The sequence below is a fragment of the Bos taurus genome, chromosome 1, assembly GCF_002263795.3.
Source record: "Bos taurus isolate L1 Dominette 01449 registration number 42190680 breed Hereford chromosome 1, ARS-UCD2.0, whole genome shotgun sequence".
Classification (NCBI taxonomy): domain Eukaryota; kingdom Metazoa; phylum Chordata; class Mammalia; order Artiodactyla; family Bovidae; genus Bos; species Bos taurus.
The window spans coordinates 139,746,373-139,764,920 of NC_037328.1; the positions used below are offsets into that span (position 1 = coordinate 139,746,373).

At 47.1% G+C, this 18,548-nt stretch overlaps 1 protein-coding gene across 2 annotated transcripts in view; it reads left to right on the forward strand.

Moving 5' to 3' along the window:
* Positions 1 to 14,781, forward strand: part of B3GALT5 (beta-1,3-galactosyltransferase 5) — a 52,442-nt gene extending 37,661 nt beyond the window's left edge. For both annotated transcript variants that reach the window (XM_002685109.6, XM_010801643.4), the window contains exons 2-3: positions 286 to 456; positions 1,355 to 14,781. In XM_002685109.6, coding sequence (XP_002685155.1) covers positions 1,355 to 2,290 — 936 coding nt within the window. In that variant the 5' untranslated portion in view covers positions 286 to 456 and the 3' untranslated portion in view covers positions 2,291 to 14,781. The remainder of the gene's footprint in view (positions 1 to 285; positions 457 to 1,354) is intronic.
* The last annotated feature ends 3,767 nt before the right edge of the window (positions 14,782 to 18,548 follow it).

Genomic DNA, 18,548 nt, shown 5'->3' on the forward strand with positions numbered 1-18,548 from the left:
CTGCTGTGTCTCCTTAAAAAGTTCTGGAATGCTGTCCTAACCCACTAAGCTAAAAGGATTTTCAGATATTTGCATGCTCGTATTATTGTCAACAGAGCAATCATGTGGTAGGATGTGTCTTGATTGGACCATTTTACAGATGAGAAAAGTGAGGCTGGGGAATAATGTCCTACCGATGAGTAGTGCATCGGCACTATGGCAAATGCCTCAGCACAGCAAATAGTAAAGAGCTGCTGCTGAGGCATGAGCAATTTGAATAACACTGTTCTTGGTTTTTCCTTATAGGGCTTCCCAAGGCAGAGAATCATCATTTTCTGGCAAACAAACCAAGCCCAAGACCTAATTGTGCTGAATGTCATATGACCTAATTGTGCTGAATGTCATATGCTGACAGCTCTTGGAATCCACCCTTTGGCTTAGCTTTCAAACAAGAGGTTCATCTTACCCAGGAAAAGGGTGAGTTATTTGCTTTCTTAATGTTATAATGCTGACATGGATGATCCTGGATTTGTGGAGAATAAAAGAGATAGGTGAGCAAAAGAACATGCGTGCATGTAAAGTCGCTTTAGTCGTGTCTGACTCTGTGGGACCATATGGATTTTAGCCTGCCAGACTTCTCTGTCCATTGGATTCTCCAGGCAAGAATACTGGAATGGGTTGCCATGCCCTCTTCCAGGGGATCTTCCCCACCCAGGGATTGAACCTATGCCTCTTACATCTCCTGCATTGGCAGGTGAGTTCTTTATCACTAGTGCTACCTGGGAAGTCCAGTGAAAGAATAGGAGATTTAAAAAGTAACCTAAAAAAAAAAAAGAAAAGAAAAGAAAAAAAAAAAGCCACTGCTTTGCACAGATGGAATTCCAAGGTAGTAGTACACATTGAAGACTGGTCTTGCTTCTTTCTGGGAGTGATGAAATGGTGCTTAAATCAGTCAAAGAAGAATGCCAGGGGTCTGTACATTTGGGTCTAGGACATATGCTTTCCAGCCTTGCAGGTTCTCTAGCTAGATGCATTATGGAGTCAGAGAAGGGCAGAACTGGAAGGACAGACCTAGTGAGATGTGTGGTTCCATGTCCTTCTAGATCAGGGATCCGAGACTCCCGCCATGAAGGAGCCAGGACCACTGCCTGGTTCCTGTGGTCCCAATCTTCCACCAGGGAGTGAGAGACGGTGGCACTCATCTCTGCCTCCCTGTGGAATCTCATCACTCCACTTGTGTCTGCAACAAGACTCCAGAGTTTCTAAAACTTGAGCTATGAAGCATGGGTCTCGTCTCGTCCCCCATCTCAGCCACCCAGGGCAAAGCTATACTCCTGCTTTTTGAGGTCTAACCATTTGATTGTTTTCCTTTCAGATGGCTTACGTGAAGATGAGATGGGTATATATTTCCCTGATGGTCCTGGGAGTCTTTTGTCTGTATTATAACCTGGAGGATCTGAATCCTTTTAAAGGAGAACCAGTGATTTTCAAGAATGAACTTGGGGACTTCCTTCAGCTCCCAGATATAGATTGTGGGCAGGATCCCCCCTTTCTTATACTGCTGGTAGCTTCATCTCATGAGCAGTGGTTTGTCCGCTTGGTCATCCGGAGCACATGGGGAAAAGAAAAGATCATAAAGGGAAAGCGGATAAAAACATTCTTTCTCCTGGGAACTTCTCCCAGTAAACACATCTCAAGAGAAGTAGCCAAGGAGAGCCAGAAGTTTCGTGATATTATCCAAAAGGACTTCACAGATGATTATTTCAATCTGACCCTGAAGACCATGATGGGGATGCAGTGGATCTACAGCTTTTGTCCACAGACAACTTTTGTGATGAAAACAGACTCTGACATGTTCGTCAATATCTACTATCTTACTGAACTGCTCCTGAAGAAAAACAGAACAACTCGGTTTTTCACCGGCTTCCTAAAACTGAACGAGTATCCCATCAGGAAACGGTTCAATAAGTGGTTTGTCAGTAAGTACGAATATCCGTGGGACAAGTACCCACCCTTCTGCTCTGGCACTGGCTACGTTTTCTCTAGCGACGTGGCGGGTGAGGTGTACCATGTTGCCAATAGCGTGCCCTTCATTAAACTGGAAGATGTCTTTGTGGGGCTCTGCCTGAAAAGACTGAAGATCAGACTGGAGGAACTTCACTCCGAGCAGACTTTCTTCCCTGATGGGTTACCGTTCACCACCTGCCGTTATAAGAAGATTGTGGCCTCCCATCATATCAAGCCACGAGACATCCTGAGGTACTGGCAGGCTCTGGAAGGTTCCCTGCCAGAAGAGTGTCCAGATAACTGAGGGGAGCCTAGAAGTGCCTGTGGACCACCTCGGTGATGGCTTTTGAAAGATCTTTGATGGTGTGGCTGAGACTCCCCAGGTCAGGGAGGGAGCAAGGAAGGAAGAGGCAGAACACAAGGTCCTGCAGCCTTCCCTGTCTAAACATAAATGCCACCACGGATGAAGCCCCATTTGGTACCCGAGCCATAATAGACACCATCTCTTGAGCACCTACCCTGAGGCACTAACTCATGTGCAGCTGCATCTTCTCATGTCAGGAGACAGCATCCACATGGAGTGGTGGGTGTCACCATTGCCACTTCACAAACAAGGAGACAGCAGCTTAGAGAGGGATGGGGACCTGTCTCAAGGATGACAGCCGGCAGACACCAGAGCGAGGGGGAGAGCCCAGTGTCATCAGATCCCAGGCGGCAGCCCCCGTCTCAGTCCACCCTTGTGAGCTGCCTCCTGGGAGAGGATGGTGGCCATGGGGGCTTCAAGGGGGGCCTTGCTGCTGGCATCTGTCAGTCCCTTGTAAGAGTCCCCTCTTCCTCCTCAAGTCCCATTCTTGTGCTTTTTAGTGCAGAGACTTGGGTGAACCAATGCCCCCCGTCCCTCCGGTACTGAGTTCCCTGGGTTCACGATGAGTCTGGCTGGCCTGAGACCCTGTTAGCAGCTTGGCACTCAACTCACTACAAAGACATTGCTGCAGTGGCTGCAGCTCTACCCCCAGGAAACACCCAGTTCTGGATAGAATCCAGTCTTTAGAAACCAGATTCAGCTCAGAAATCACTGTGAAGCTTGGCCTGCTGTACACACCTGTTGGCCCTTCTGCTGAGTGGGGGATCCCTGAGAGAACAGCATTTCTTCCCTGGTGTCCATGGTGACCCCGTCTGTTGGCTCCATCTGTCCTTGGTCTGCACTTCAGGTCTCCAAGTGCACACTGGAGGGTGGTTGGATGCATCATCCATGAAGGATGCTGGGAGCTTTTCTGGGAACTGGGAATGATTTAAGTCAAGACCCTCTCAAGCAGCCCCTGGGATGTGGAACGCTGAACTGAGTCTTGGTCCAAGGTGCGTCTCCCTGAGTGCGTGTCCTAAGCCCAACCCCAGCTCAGCGTCACTGCATTCCTCAGATGGCCAAGGAACAGATGCATTTTGTGATATGGACTTTAGTATGCATCTCATGGGGGTTTGGAAGAGCCTGTTCTGCAGGGTTGTGTGGAAACAAAACACTTTTTTTTTTTTTTTTGGCAGAATCTGCCCATTCAGCCACTGTCACACTGACATACAAAGCCATCTTGCTCCCAATCTCCAGGAGGATCAGTTCTTACTTTCTACTTTATTGCACCGAACTTTAGCAGCAGTCAGAGCCGAGGCCTCACATGACTGTGAAACTTACAAATGTTGAACGAAGCTCTGACCTGAACACAGGAAGAGGTGTCTGCTGCAGAATGGTCACAGCCGGGTTGATCTGCAAAATGGCATCTTATTTTGCACAGTGTTTTTCATTTCTGGATGGAGCTGCTTCTTGGCGGATGTGTTTTCTTATCCCAGCTTCTCTGAATGTGCTGGGTCATGTTCAGAAAAGCTACCTTCTCAGGTGGGAAAATTAGGGACTGAGCTTGTTTTCTGAAGCCTGGATTTAGCAGGGCCAGTCCTCAGTCCCATGGGACAGACTCCCTCTGATTTGGGGGATAACAGTGGGCTTTGGGCTTTGAGGGTGAAGGAGCCTTTGGCAATAGGGCTGCGTTTGTGCTTAGATGTCCACCTTGTCTGGTGTGCATGTCCATGTGGCCACTGGGCTGGGATGGGAGGTTCATCTCACTCAGGATCCGGTCTCAGCACCTGCCCAAAGCCCTCCCCGTAGGAGCACAAGCACACACTCATCTCCACCCTCTGTGTGCTCTGAAACAGTTTTCTGCAAAACACATCCCTTGCCGCCATCCCCAATTCTATTTCTTTATATAATGAAGACCTTTTATACTCTAAGGAAAAACATGTTTTGTGACTACAGAACTTGAAGGCACCTTTGAGCTTATTTGGTCTGGCATTTACATAGGATGAAAATAAAGCTCAAAGAGACCCAGAGGCTTGCCCAAGACCTCACAGCTTGTTTGTCATGGAGTGCAGGTTTCAGCCAGAGGTGTAGTCCGTGATGCTGTCTTGCTTGTATGTGAGAGTAAGAAACTGTGAAAGTGCAAATTAGGAGACAAGGTGAGGCCTCTGGGTGCTTCCAATAGCACCCAGAGTGAATTTCAGAATGGGACTGAAGAGGAGCCAGGCTGCTGTCTTCACTCACAGGTCCAGGGAGGAATGGTGCTCATGTGTGCTCAGGTGTGTATGCTCAGTTGCTAGGTCATGTCTGACTCTGTGATCCCAGTAACTGTAGCCCGCCAGACTCCTCTGTCCATGGATTTCTCCAGGCAAGAATACTGGAGTGGATTGCCATGCCATCCCGATCCAGGGATCTAACTCCCATCTCCTGTGTCTCCTGCATGGGCAGGTGGGTTCTTTACCACTGAGCCACATGGGACGTCCATGACACTGATGGCCAAGGCTAATTGCCAGACACCGAGATAAGGGCTTCACAAGTATTACTTCCTTAAATGCTCACAACTACTCCCCAGGAGGTGACTACCCACTTTCCTGCTTTTCAGTTCAGTTCAGTTCAGTCACTGTCGTGTCCAACTCTTTGCAACCCCACGGAATGCAGAAGGCCAGGCTTCCCTGTCCATCACCAACTCCTGGAGCTTGCTCAAATTCAGGTCTCTCAAGTCAGTGATGCAATCCAACCTTCTTTACAGATGAGTAACCGAGCCATGAAATTAAAAGACACTTACTCCTTGGAAGGAAAGTTATGATCAACCTAGATAGCATATTCAAAAGCAGAGACATTACTTTGCCAACAAAGGTTCGTCTAGTCAAGGCTATGGTTTTTCCTATGGTCATGTATGGATGTGAGAGTTGGACTGTGAAGAAGGCTGAGTGCCGAAGAATTGATGCTTTTGAACTGTGGTGTTGGAGAAGACTCTTGAGAGTCCCTTGGACTACAAGGAGATCTAACCAGTCCATCCTAAAGGAGATCAGTCCTGGGTGTTCTTTGGAAGGACTGATGCTAAAGCTGAAACTCCAGTACTTTGGCCACCTCATGCAAAGAGTTGACTCATTGGAAAAGACTGTGATGCTGGGAGGGATTGGGGGTAGGAGGAAAAGGGGACGGCAGAGGATGAGATGGCTGGATGGTATCACCGACTCGATGGATGTGAGTCTGAGTGAAGTCCGGGAGTTGGTGATGTACAGGGAGGCCTGGCGTGCTGCAATTCATGGGGTTGCAAAGAGTTGGACACGACTGAGTGACTGAACTGAACTGAACTGAACCAAGGCATGGTTCAGAGAGAGCATGACCAGCTAGCTCAAGGTCACATAGCTGAAGTGTTCTTGGAAACACCACATGTGTTGGTCACAATCAGCACTGCCGCCCCTAGGCAGTCAGTTGGCCTGAGGGATGCAGTCTGTGTTCAGAGGGAGGCAGGTGCCCCCTCCCTTGGGGGTTCAGGCTGCACGTCTGGCCCTTCCACAGACTTCCCACACCACACACCCCCTCCCTTTAGGACATGAACCCCAAGTCCTCCGCTGGGCTGGAGACTGTACAAAGGAACCAGAGGGGCTCCCATAGGGCTGACCTCTCCACTTGGGGGCTTGATCCCAGCTCTTCTAACCTCTGCAGAGCAAGCCCCTTGCTCAGGTTGTACTTTCACCCTCTCTGTGTTTTCCCCTTCTGCCAACTCAGCCCCCACACACCCAGACAGGCTGTTGTTTCTGATCTTCCAAACCATCATAAGCCCGTTCCCTTCACTGTCCCATGTCTGCTCCTTTGGCTCTTCGGCCCGAGACGGTTTTCCATATTTGTCCTCCTAAATTTGTTTCCTCTTCATCTGAAATCCCCTCTAATCAGACTCTGGTGCCTGGCTCCACGAGATGGTTCTCACTTAAGTCACTGATGACCTGAGAGATGTGGGTTCCAAGGTCAGGTCTGTGTTTTCATTGTGCTGCCTGCACTGCTGGTCTTGCCCGCTTCTGGGGCACTGGACGCTCTGGACTCTCCTTCTCGCTGGTCCCTCCTTTGCTTGTTCCATCTCCTCACTCTGCCTTGGCCTCATTTATTTCCCCTCGTTGTACTCCGGTGGTCTCATCCAGCCCCATGGTTTAAAATATCCTCTTGTGCCGAGGGTGCCCATTTATCTCCAGCCTGGGGCTTTCTCTTGCTCTTCAGCCTCATAAATTTCATGGCCTACTTGACATCACAAGGTGAGCAAATATACAACTGCCCTTGTCCTGAACTGTCTCCCCCAACTCCTGATCCACACTGCCTGCAGCCTTCACTTCCTCAGGTGATGACCCTTCCAGTCTTTGTTGTTGTTCAGTCGCGAAGTTGTGCCCAACTCCTTGCGACCCCTTGGACTGCAGCATTCCAGGCTTCCCTAGCCTTCACTATCTCCTGGAGTTTGCTTAAACTTGTGTCCATTGAGTCAGTGATGCCATCTAACCATCTCATCCCTGCCCTGCTTCTCCTTCTGCCCTCAATCTTTCCCAGCATCAGTCTTGGAGCCTCAGCTTCAGCATCAGTTCTTCCAATGAATATTCAGGACTGATTTCTTTTAGGATTGACTGGTTTGATCTCATTGCAGTCCAAGGTACTCTCAAGACTCTTCTCCAGCACCACAATTGGAAAGCATCAGTCCTTCAGTGCTCAGCCTTCATTATGGTCCATCTCTCACATCCATACATGACTACTGGAAAAAGCATACCTTTGACTAGATGGACCTTTGTTGGCAAAGTGACGTCTCTGCTTTTTAATATGTTGTCTAGGTTTGTCATAGCTTTTCTTCCAAGGAGCAAGTGTATTTTAATTTCATGGCTGCAGCCACCATCTGCAGTGATTCTGGAGCCCAAGAAAATAAAGTCTGTCACTGTTTCCATTGTTTCCCCATCTATTTACCATGAAGGGATGGGACCGGATGCTGTGATCTTCATTTTTTGAATATTGAGTTTTAAGCCAGCTTTTTCACTCTCCTCTTTCACCTTCATCAAGAGGCTCAAGGCAGACACTTTGAAGGCATCTGTGACTCTTCTCTCTCAACCAGTGCATCGGCTCTGCCTTTGTTTTATATCCAGAAGCCAATCGTTGCCCCCACCTGCCCCCACCCCAAACCCCCATCATCTGGGACTTGTGTCCCTGCAGTCGCTTCTACCTGGGCTTCTGGCCTCCATCATTGCATCCTCTTCATCTGTTTCCTAAGCAGCATCCAGAGTGCTCCTTTGAAAATATGGACCAGAGCATCTGACTTCTCTGCTCCAAACCCATCTCTGAGGAAACCCTCCAATGATGTCCCATCTTTTAAATCATTGTCTGCCTATGTTATCTCCTTACCTCCTCCCTTCCTGCTCTCCCCTCACTTACTCTGGCCTCCCTGAAAGGGAGTACTATTCCAGCTGCACTGGCCTTCTTGCTCTTCCTGGGATGTCCCAGGCACACTCTAATGACCTCAGGGCCTCTGCCAGGGTCATCCTTTCTTTGGACAGTCTCATGGCCCATTTCTTTGTTTCTTTAATGTCTTTAGCCATACATCATCCCTTCTTTAAAAGCCTCATCCTGACCACTTTCTATGGAATTGCAACTCATCCCACCTGGTGCCCCCTTGCCTTGTTATGTTGTTTCATTGCACTGATCAATTTCTAACAGAGTATAGCATATTTACTTATTATCATGCATCTATTTTGGTTATTGTTTATAGTTTGCTCCAGTTGAACAAAAGCTTAGTGCAAGAATGGTTCTTTGTTTTCTCCACTGAGGTACCTTACATTCTTAGCATAGTTCCTGGTACAAAGTCTATACTCAATAAATATTTGCTGAATGGACATGTGATGACCTTTGTGGCCATTTTAAGGTGATCTTAAAGGGGAAGCAGGGAGCCTCAACTGAAAGGTGAAGGAGTTCTAAAATGTAGCCAACACTATGGACCCAACATGTAGTTCCAGTATCAGTCAGTAAGTGGGATGCTGAAATCCTATTTTTACTGAAAACTGGGACCTGAAAACCTAGAAATGCTATATAGTAGTGCTTCGTGACTTCATGCCCTCTCCTTTTAAGGAATAGGAAATCTCTCACATTGAGAAGTAAATAGAATTCTATAATGTAATTTGTGTGCCTGCCCACATCCCCCAACCCCATCTTATCTCATCTACAACCTCCTTCTGTTGCTGGTGGTGGTTTAGTTGCTAAGTCATGTCTGACTCTTGTGACCCCATGGACTGTAGCCTACTAGGCTCCTGTGTCCATGGGATTTTCCAGGCAAGAATACTGGAGTGGGTAACCATTCCTTTCTCCAGGGGATCTTCCTGATCTAGGAATTGAAACTGGGTTTCCTGTATTGTAGGCAGATTCTTTACCTACTGAGCCACCAGGGAGGTCCTCCTGTTTTCATGATTATTGAAATTTACTTCTTTTTCTCAACTGCATCTGACTTTTACTCCTAGGAGAATGACAACAATAAACCAAGTTGTCAGGAAATAGACGTCATTTCTAAAAATGGTGACAGCTGGAACAGAAGGTACAAAGGCAGTTTCAGATGAAGGTAGAATTGCGGTGCTTCCAAACTTCAAGAGGTTTTAGAGCTCATCCCTTTAGTTTATGTGTGAAAATCAAGATTTGTAGAATTAGAGCTTCAAGGCTGCACTCAGAGGGGTGCTGACCCTCAGTCTGATGCTACACCCACAATTGTGTGCTGACTTTTTCCTCCTTATGTAGTTAATTCCTGTTGTCTTAAAGCACACCATTGTAGCAGCAGAGCACTCTATAAAAAAGGGAGGAAGGAAAACTCCAAACCAACAAAACTCACCAGACCTCCTCTCCTGGAGTTCCCCAGTAGCACCTGCTCCCAGACATTCCCCAGGTGCACCCAAAAGGCACATCAGAAACACACTCCTCAGTCTCCTGCCCCTGAGTCCTGTCTTCCCCAGAGTTTCCAGTTGTAGGGAACGTTGCCACCGACCATCTGCTCTTTCAGTTCTGTGACTTCCCTCTGCTCTCTGCTGCCCTGCCGTGCCTGTTGGTCGCCGATCCCTGTGGTTTTGACAGCATCTCTCCACGTCCATCGTTGCAGCCTCAGTGCAGGCCACCATCTTGGGTCAGCTGGCGTTGTGCAGCATGTTTCTAACTGATCTCACAGATCTAATCACGGTGCTTTCCAACCTCTCTTCCACTTTACATCCAGAGTAATTAAAAAAAAACTTTATTGGAGTATAATTGATTTACTATGTGTGTGTTAGTTTCAAGTGTACAGCAAAGTGATGTATGTGTGTGTGTGTGTGTGTGTGTTTTCTTTTTCAGATTCTTTTCCATCATAGGTTAATATGAAATGTTGACTATAGTTCCCTGTACTATACAGTATGTCCTTGCTGTTTATTTTATTTGTGGTGGTGTGTGTCTGCTAATCCCAAACTCCTAATTTACCTGCCCCCCCACCCCCCACCTTCCCCTTTGATAACCATGAATTTGTTCTCTAAGTCTGTGAGTTTATTTGTTTCATAAATAAGTTCATTTGTATCATTTTTTTTTAGATTCGACATATAAGTGATATCATATGATATTTTCTTTCTCTGACTTACTTCACTTAGTGTAATATGCTCTAGATCTATCCATTTTGCTGTGAATAGAGTAAATTTTTTTTTTTTTTAAAGATGATCTGATTAGGAAACTCAAAGACTCAGGGAAGCTGAACAATTTCCCCCAGGGAATTCTGTCCTCTTGTCCATGAGCTGCCGGCTATTTCAGAGATCAGCCTGGTGACCCCAGCTCCTGCTGGGCCCCATAGCAATGTTCCACTGATCCCTGAAGGCTGGCATAAAGTGCTAACATGCACTTTTAAAACAAAACAAATTAATTTTCATGGGAGTTCTTGGATCCTCTTGAACGTGGGTACTCTGGGGGTGGGGCTGCCTGGGTTTGAATTTTACCACCCTCTCTCACTCAACAAGCAAGTCACTTATCTTGACTTCTTTCTTTTTTCCATCTGAAAAATGGGACAATAGTTGTTCTCACCTCACAGTGTTATTGTGTTAGTCAAGATGATGTGTGTGTGAATTGATCGGTAACTTGAGTGGTTCTGCTGAAGGTCAGTGTCTGGACTTGGATTTTGGTGCATTTTATAGTGATCTGTGGGCCAATCAAGAGATCTTTGGGGTGAGTCTTTAAGACTTTGTTCAGCTTTGGCTCCTTTCTGTCTTCCTGATGTTCCCTGGCACTCCTGAAGAAGTTCTTCTATCCGTTGTGTTCTTCAGCATTGCAGAGTACAGTGTTTCTGACTCAGTTCATTCAAAAGGTATGACAGCCTGAACAGGTGATAAACAAATGGAGGGGAGGTGCCTTTGAGGTTATCTGCAGTCTAAAAATGGAGAAGGCAATGGCACCTCACTCCAGTACTCTTGCCTGAAAAATCCCATGGATGGAGGAGCCTGGTAGGCTGCAGTCCATGGGGTCGTGAAGAGTCAGACATGACTGAGCAACTTCCCTTTCACTTTTCACTTTCATGCATTGGAGAAGGAAATGGTAACCCACTCCAGTGTTCTTGCCTGGAGAATCCCAGGGATGGGGGAGCCTGGTGGGCTGCCGTCTATGGGGTCACACAGAGTCAGACACAACTGAAGTGACTTAGCAGCAGCAGCAGTCTAAAAAATAGCCTCCTTTTTCAGATAAGAAAATCAAGACTCAGGAAAGTGGAGTGACTTTGTCAAGTCCTTCAATTAGCAGCATCTCCAGGAGCAGAAACCAGCATCAGAAAGCTCGTGTCAGCCGTTCATTCATCTGTTTATTCACTCTTTGGGCACATATGGTCAGTGTTTTTTACAAGACACCAGGAATAAGGGTCAAGCTGAGGTTCACGGCCATGGGTTCTGCAAACAGAGTGGTAGCTGGGCAAACACACGATGTCAAGAGGATAGAGGGGGTGTCTGTTCCCTTGGCAACTGAAAGAAGCAGTGTTTGTTTAGTGCCATCTCGGTTGATAGATGCCAGAAACCTTTTCACATCTGCTGTCTCGATTTCTCACAGCAGCCATTCTTATTATGAACAACCCCCTGGTTTTGAGTTGAGGTTCAGAGTGACTCATTGACTTGACAGGGAGGCTCAGATGTGAAGAGACCACCCCTCCCCCACCTCTTGGCCTTCAGTGCCTCGCCTTTCACCAGCGGGTGGTAGGTGAGCCCTCCCATGGTCCTTAGGGACTGGCAAACCTCCTGAGTCCTCAGGAAGCTCAGCTCTGCCCCCGGCCCAGCTGTCCAAGGGGTCTGCCATCTTGTCTTTGTTCCACTTGCCACCATTTCTTTCCCAAGTGTCGACAACATCTCTGCTCCTTCCCTGTCCTGTGTGACCTGGGATTCAGCCCTTTGTCATCAGTGGTGTCCCAGGAACCTCCTCTTTAGCTGGGTCCTCTGACCTGTCCTGTCCTGGCCAGCCCTGTCCTGAGCTCACTCAGCTCTCCATCTGATGGTTTGAACAAGTGTCTGACTTCAGAACATGAACCCCTCCAGGCCAGCCCAGCTCACTTTCCACCTCTGTTTACCCAAAGACCTTGCCAAAGAAGCCATCCTTCAAAATAGTGTGGATTCAACACTACAGGCATTGGCTTCTATCAGCGTGTGCATGTGAGTGTGTGCCTGTGTGGGTGATCTGAGGCTGTAAGCAGAGGCACTCAGTCGTGGCCAGTTTCTGTGTGTTACTTCACCTCCCCAATTCTGTGAAGGGCAGTAAGAGGAGAGGTGGCGTTTGCTCACGTGGGAGGTAAAGAGCCGGAGCCCCTAGTGTTCTCAGTTCCCGGGGCGTCAGTGGGAGTCTGAGAGGTCCCTTTGTCCTCTGTGACAGAGCAGGTACATGCTGCACTGGGTGTGGTGGGAATCGAGGCTGTAGGAATGGTCTAGAGTCACCTTGTTCAGAGATTTTCCGGACTCCACTTTTCAAGCAGGATATTTAGAAAAAGTGAAAGAAAGTGAAAGAGATCAAACAGCATCTTGAATTTGGATGTATGTCTCAGAAGCAAGAAGTAGTGTGCACACACTACTGTTTAGAGTGGTCTGTGCCTCTGAGCCCTGATACATGGGCTAAAGGGAAGAGACCAGGTTGGGGCGGGTCTCATGGGCTCTCCAGGCAGAAGTCTATGGCTGTACCAGAGATAAGTAATTAACAAGCTTTAATACAACAGCTGCTGTTCCTCCTGATTTTAAAAATAGATGAGATGCTTACCTCTCCTTCACATCTCCCACTGGGAAGTATTTGTCTTCTCTCTCTCTCTCTCTCTCTCTTTTTTTTTAAGAATTTATTTCAGTATTTGTCATATCAAGACGGACATTTTAGCAATTTCCCAGGTGTGGTCAACTTCTTACAGGCATCCCTTCTCTCTGTTAGGCCCCCTGCCTGGTAGGGAGGAGATACTTCGTCAGTTAGTTTTGGGGTTAAATATTTGGGCAGAATGGTGGACTGGAGAAAAAGATGAAGTGAACTCCAGGTCCCTTCAAACACTATTCTTGAAGCCTCTTTTCTAGATTGTTGTTGACACATATTTTTATTTGTTTGGTTCTATATGACCCAGAAGTCTGTATGTGAGCTTGAGCTGAGGTGTGTTAGAAATAAACTCCCAACGATGTGTCTGGGAGATGAACTGTACTGACATCCTCTCTTTTGAATTTGATGGGAGGATTTGTAGCTTGTGGGAAGTTAGAAACCTGAGTTCCTTTATTTTGCTGCTTTTTAAGTATGACTATGAGGGAAGAACTCTTTGCTCTCAGATCAGAAACTGAGCAGTGAAGCCACCTTCCCCCTATATGGGTTAAAGAACTGTGAAGGCTGGACGAGCTGAGAGGACAAGGAAGCAGGGTATGTCCCAGTGCCTGCCGTTTGGAATAGAGACAGACAAAAAAATGAGGTTTTAATTAATTTTAAAACTGAATTCTTCTCTTATCAGACACAGTCAGCCTTAAGCATAAGTAGAAAAATGAATTCCATAGTGAAACATAGTTTTTGGAAGCATGCAGTTTTGCCTTATCTGTTTGTCCCATTGCCTATTTATTCTGGCTGAGTACACAGAGTTCGGGTGGCTGGGGTGGCCTTTACCCAGCCTGGCCCAGAGTTCCTGCCGCACATGCTGTGGGGGAGGCCGTGCAAGGTCTTGAGTCCCCAAACAAAGAGGCAAACCAGGAATTCCCTTGTAGTTCAGTGGCTAAGACTCTGTGCTCCCAATGCAGGGGACTGGGGCCTGATCCCCATCAGGTAATTAGATCTGTCTTACTGCAACTAAGACCCAGTACAGCCAAATAGATAAATATTAAAAAGAAAGAGAGAGAAACCAAAGAAGTAGTGATACCCTTAGTTAAATTATGCTCTGGAAAATGTCAGATAGCAGGGGTGGGGGGTGGGGATTGATCTGTTTTCCATCTGGTTAAATAAGACATCAAGAAAAATCCATCATGCCTGGAAATTATTTAATGCCAATTGAGAACACTTCATGGACAAAATTTGCTTGTTTCAGAGGTCCCCAACTTCTTTGGTACCAAGGGCTGGTTTCCTGGAAGACAATTTTTCCATAGACCTGTGGGGGGTGGGGAGGGATGGTTTGGGGATGATTCAAGCACAGTACAATTATCATGCACTTTATTTCTATTACTACTACATCAGCTACACCTCAGATCAGGCATTAGATCTTGGAGGCTGGGGACCTAAAAGACAAGAAGTAAAAATAAAACTCTATACTACTGACTGATAACCTGAAAATGTTGTCTCCCTGTATTTTAGGAGAATTTACTAGACTCTTTTATGTCATCATATTTTGGAAGTAGGCATATGTATTTATTTATGATATATTAATGATATTTATCTTTAATAAAATTAAGCTATTATGATAGCAGAGTTCACCTAACTTGGTTTGTTCTCAGTTGTCAATGATGTGATAAACTTGTGTTCTGGAAAGTCAGCAATGTAAGATTTAAACTGGACAATCTCCTCCCCCACCACATTGATGTTTTCTATATTTTTTTTGTTTGGGGAAAATACTTTAAAAATTCAACTTTGATTTTATATGTTTAGAAAAATAAGCTGAACAACCTTGATATGCTTATCATTGAAAGAGATGGGGATTCCTTGTTTCCCTTGAGGTTTGGAAGCAAAGACATGGGGCTTAACTCTTGTGGGTCCTGAGGGTACAGTGTTTGGCGAGAGGCAAGAGATGAGGTCTCCTGTTGGGACTCATAAGCCCGGGGTTTTAGGGGCAGGCACCCTTTGCGATTTTCTTTCTCTCAGGTATATTTCTATTTTTTAAAACTACCATTTAAGAACTCAAGCCTTGCGAACTGATACAACTGTACCTTGAGAATTTTCCTGGTGACTCATCTCTGAGCTAGAGCTTGAATCCTTGACCTTTCAAAGTGTCATTTACATGAAAATAAAATGATCAAACAGATGTATTTTTCGACTTGAGTGTGTATTTGCCACAATTCCTGTGGGACTGCAGACCTGCAGGTCACCATCCACCCATGCTTCCTGCAAACACCAACCTAAGCCCATCTCAGACTCAAGATAGAAGTTGGAGGGAGTTTTTCTGGTAAGCAACCTGTGACTTCTAAACATGACTTCTAAAGATGGTGTGCTTGACCCAGAAAACCCCACAAAGTCATACAACTCAAAAGGTTCAGATCTTTGTGTTTACTTTGAGAACATTTGTGAAACTGCCCAGGCCATTAAAGGTATGCATATCCAAAAAGCCACCATGTATCTGAAGGATGTCACCTTTAAGAAGCAACATGTGCCATTCTGTCATTAGAATGGCGGAGTTGGTAGGTGGGCACAGGCCAAGTAGTGGGGCTGGATGCAGGGTTGGTGACCCAAAAAGAGTGCTGAATTTTTACTGCACATGCTCAGAAATGCAGAGAGTAGTGCTGAACTTAAGGGCTTAGATGTAGATCCTCTGGTCATTGAGCTCATCCGGTGAACAAAGCTCCCAAGATCGGTGCAGGCATACAGAGCTCATGGTCAGATCAACCCATACATGGGCTCTCCCTGCCACAGTGAGATGATCCTTACTGAAAAAGAACAGATTGTTCCTAAACCAGAAGAGAAGGTGGCACAGAAGAAAAAGATAGCCCAGAAGACACTGAAGGAACAAAAACTTATGGCCTGGGAATAAATACTGCAAAAATAAATGCAAATAAGGGCAAAAAAAGAAGTTGAAGGAATCAGGCAGGGGGTGCAGGCTGTGTGTCAGGGGGTGTGGAAGCCTAGAGACAGGCAGAGGATGGGACAGCTTCAAAGTCATGCCTCTGTGCTATTCTTAGTCTCTCAGTCATGTTTGACTCTGCAACCACATGGACTGTAGCCAGCCAGGCTCCTCTGTCTGTGGTGATTCTCCAGGCAGGAATACTGGAGTGGGTTGCCATTCCCCCCTCCAGGGGATCTTCCCAACCCAGGGATTGAACTCAGGTTTCCAGAATTGCAGGTGGATTCTTTACCATCTGAGGCATCAGGGAAGTCAAGGATACTGGAGTGGGTAGCCCGTACCTTCTCCAGGGGATCTTCCTGACCCAGGAATTGAACCAGGGTCTCCTGCGTTGCAGATGGATTCTTAACCAACTGAGCTACCAGGGAAGCCCGCCCCAGTGCTGAATCAAATCATAGAGACAAGAATTTTGGGTGAAGTAGAAAAGAAGAGCCATTGCTTTACCAGAAAAAGGGGGAACACAGAGGGCTTGTGTCCTCAAAACCATGTATCTCACCTGGGAGGATTTGGTGAGGAGTTTATTGCAATGTTTCAAGGATGGGGTTGATAGGTTCAGGGTGTGTGCAGGTTAAACCTGGCCCCAAGTGGTCGCCTCCATTTGGTAAGGGTTTCTCAAATGGTAAAGAACCTGCCTGGAATGCAGGAGACCTGAGTTTGATCCCTTGGGTAGGAAGATCCCTTGAAGAAGGGGATGGCAATCCACTCCAGTATTCCTGCCCGGAGAATTCCATGGACAGAGGAGCCTGGCAGCTACAGTTCATGGGGTCCCAAAGAGTTGGACATGACTGAGTGACCAACTTTTACTTTCAGTTTTGGGACACAAAGAAGGTCATAGAGGCTAGGGTCTGTTCCACAAAATAAGGAATGGGTGACACAGGAAGGCTTCCATGCCCAGGAGCCCCACAGGGTCCTGCTTGGTTTCAGAAGGATGGGTGACCACACAGCCAAGAATTCCCCTCCCTCCAGTGATGAGATGGGACTGTTCTTGGTCCCCTAAAAGGCCTGACCTGCTCCTCCTGATAGTCCCTTCACAGACTCCACTCCCACTACTGTCACTTCCCCCATCTGCAGTGCCAGTCATGCCTCCCTTCTAGAACATTCCCACAACACACAAATGTGCTCTCACTCTCCACTCAAAGACAGCTCACTGGACTTCCCTCCTTTCTAAGTACGGTCCCTTCCTCTATTTTTCCTTAATATTATCACCTCTCCAAAGAGCAGCCTTCCCACCACCCTTCCTCAGCTCCTGTTCTCCCTCACCTGGCCACTGTTCTGATTATCCTGGTGGAGGCACCCGTGACCCACCTGCCCAGCACCTGCATCTTTTTGGAACCCTCAGCACCCTTTAACCCTGCTGAGCCCAGCCTGCTCCCTCAGGCTCCCCTCATCCAAGTCCAAGATCATGTGCTCTGCTGGATTTCCTCCCACCTTGACCTCTCCTCCCTGGTCTCTGCTGGTTCCACGTATGTTTCCCAGGCTGGCCAGCCAGCGTTGGAGAACTCCAGGATGAGGTTGCAGACCTCTTCTCTTCCCTGTCATTGACACTCCCTCTGAGTCAAATCGAGGCAGGGGGCAGATGCCACCCCCCTACCCTCCTTCCCCAGGGTAAAGCAATTGGAGATTCATTCTCTATTGACCAAAACTCCCAGACAAGAAAGCAGGGCAATTAAGGGAGGAGGCTGGACCCTGCACAGACCACATACTTCTCATTCCCTAAGTCAGGAGACCTCCCTGACCTCACATGTGCAGAAAAGGCCCCCAGGAGGCCAAAGGAGAGTTATGTCAAGGATGTTCTACCCACAGGCCTTTTCAGTAGGATTCATCTTGGCTAGGAGATGCGTGCATACACATGGGAGGTTCCTGAGATATACAAAATATGGCCTGTGAACCAGAACAAATCAGAATGACTGGCCAAATGGAACCCAAAAGAAATAGCCCACAAGAATAATTTAAATGCCACGAGGGTGAGACTCAGGGACTTTCCCTCTGAGTCCACATGTGTATCTATTCACATGCACTGCACTTTTCTCCTCTTAACAAATACTTTACTTGCTTCACCACTTTCCATCTTTATATAAATTATTCTCTGCAAAGCTGAAGGCTAGGGCCCCTGTCACTGACCACTGGTCTTGTGGCTAGGATCCAATGTGACCCAGCCTCAGTCTTGGGCTGGGAACCCAGGCCCTACTCCAGGTTGTTGCAGGCTGAGGCCACCCAAGATCAAAATACCTCTTTTCACATGTACTAGTCTGCTCCTGCTGCTGTAACAAAATACCATAGAGCAAGAGACTTAAACTACAGACATTTATTTGCTGTCAGCCCTGGAGGTGAAATTCCTAGATCAAGGTATTGTTGGCAGTAGTGGTTCCCTCTGAGGCCTCTTGGCTTCCTGCAGTCCCTGACCATTTTGGCACCAGAGACTGGTTTCATGGAAGATGGTTTTTCCATGGACTTGGTGCTGGGGTTGAATGGGGACAGATGGGTGGGCAGAAGCAGGAGGGAGCAGGGGAGGAGGATGGTTTGGGGATGATTCAAGCACATTGTCGTGCACTTTATTCCTATTGTTATTACATCAGCTTCACGTCAGATCATCAGACATCAGATTTTGGAGGCTGGGAACCTCTGTGTAGACAATTACCTTCTCCCTGTGTCCTCAGGTGGTCCCTGATCTATTCTGATGTCTTATAAGGACAACCAGTTATAATAGGTGAGGGCCCACCCTAACGACTTCATTTTATCTTAAAGACCCTACCAGCAAAGATTAGATAACCTTATTTTCTTCTATTGAATCAAGTTCTCTGCCAGTGGACAGAGGCCATGGACCCTGGGAGTTGCACCTGCAGAAGGAGGAAGCATCTTTTGAGCTTCTGTTCCTTCATTCAGAGTCCTCTGACCGGTCTGCTTGTGACACAGGCCCATGCCTGGGTAAATCCATGTTGCAGTGGGTAGGGGTGGTGG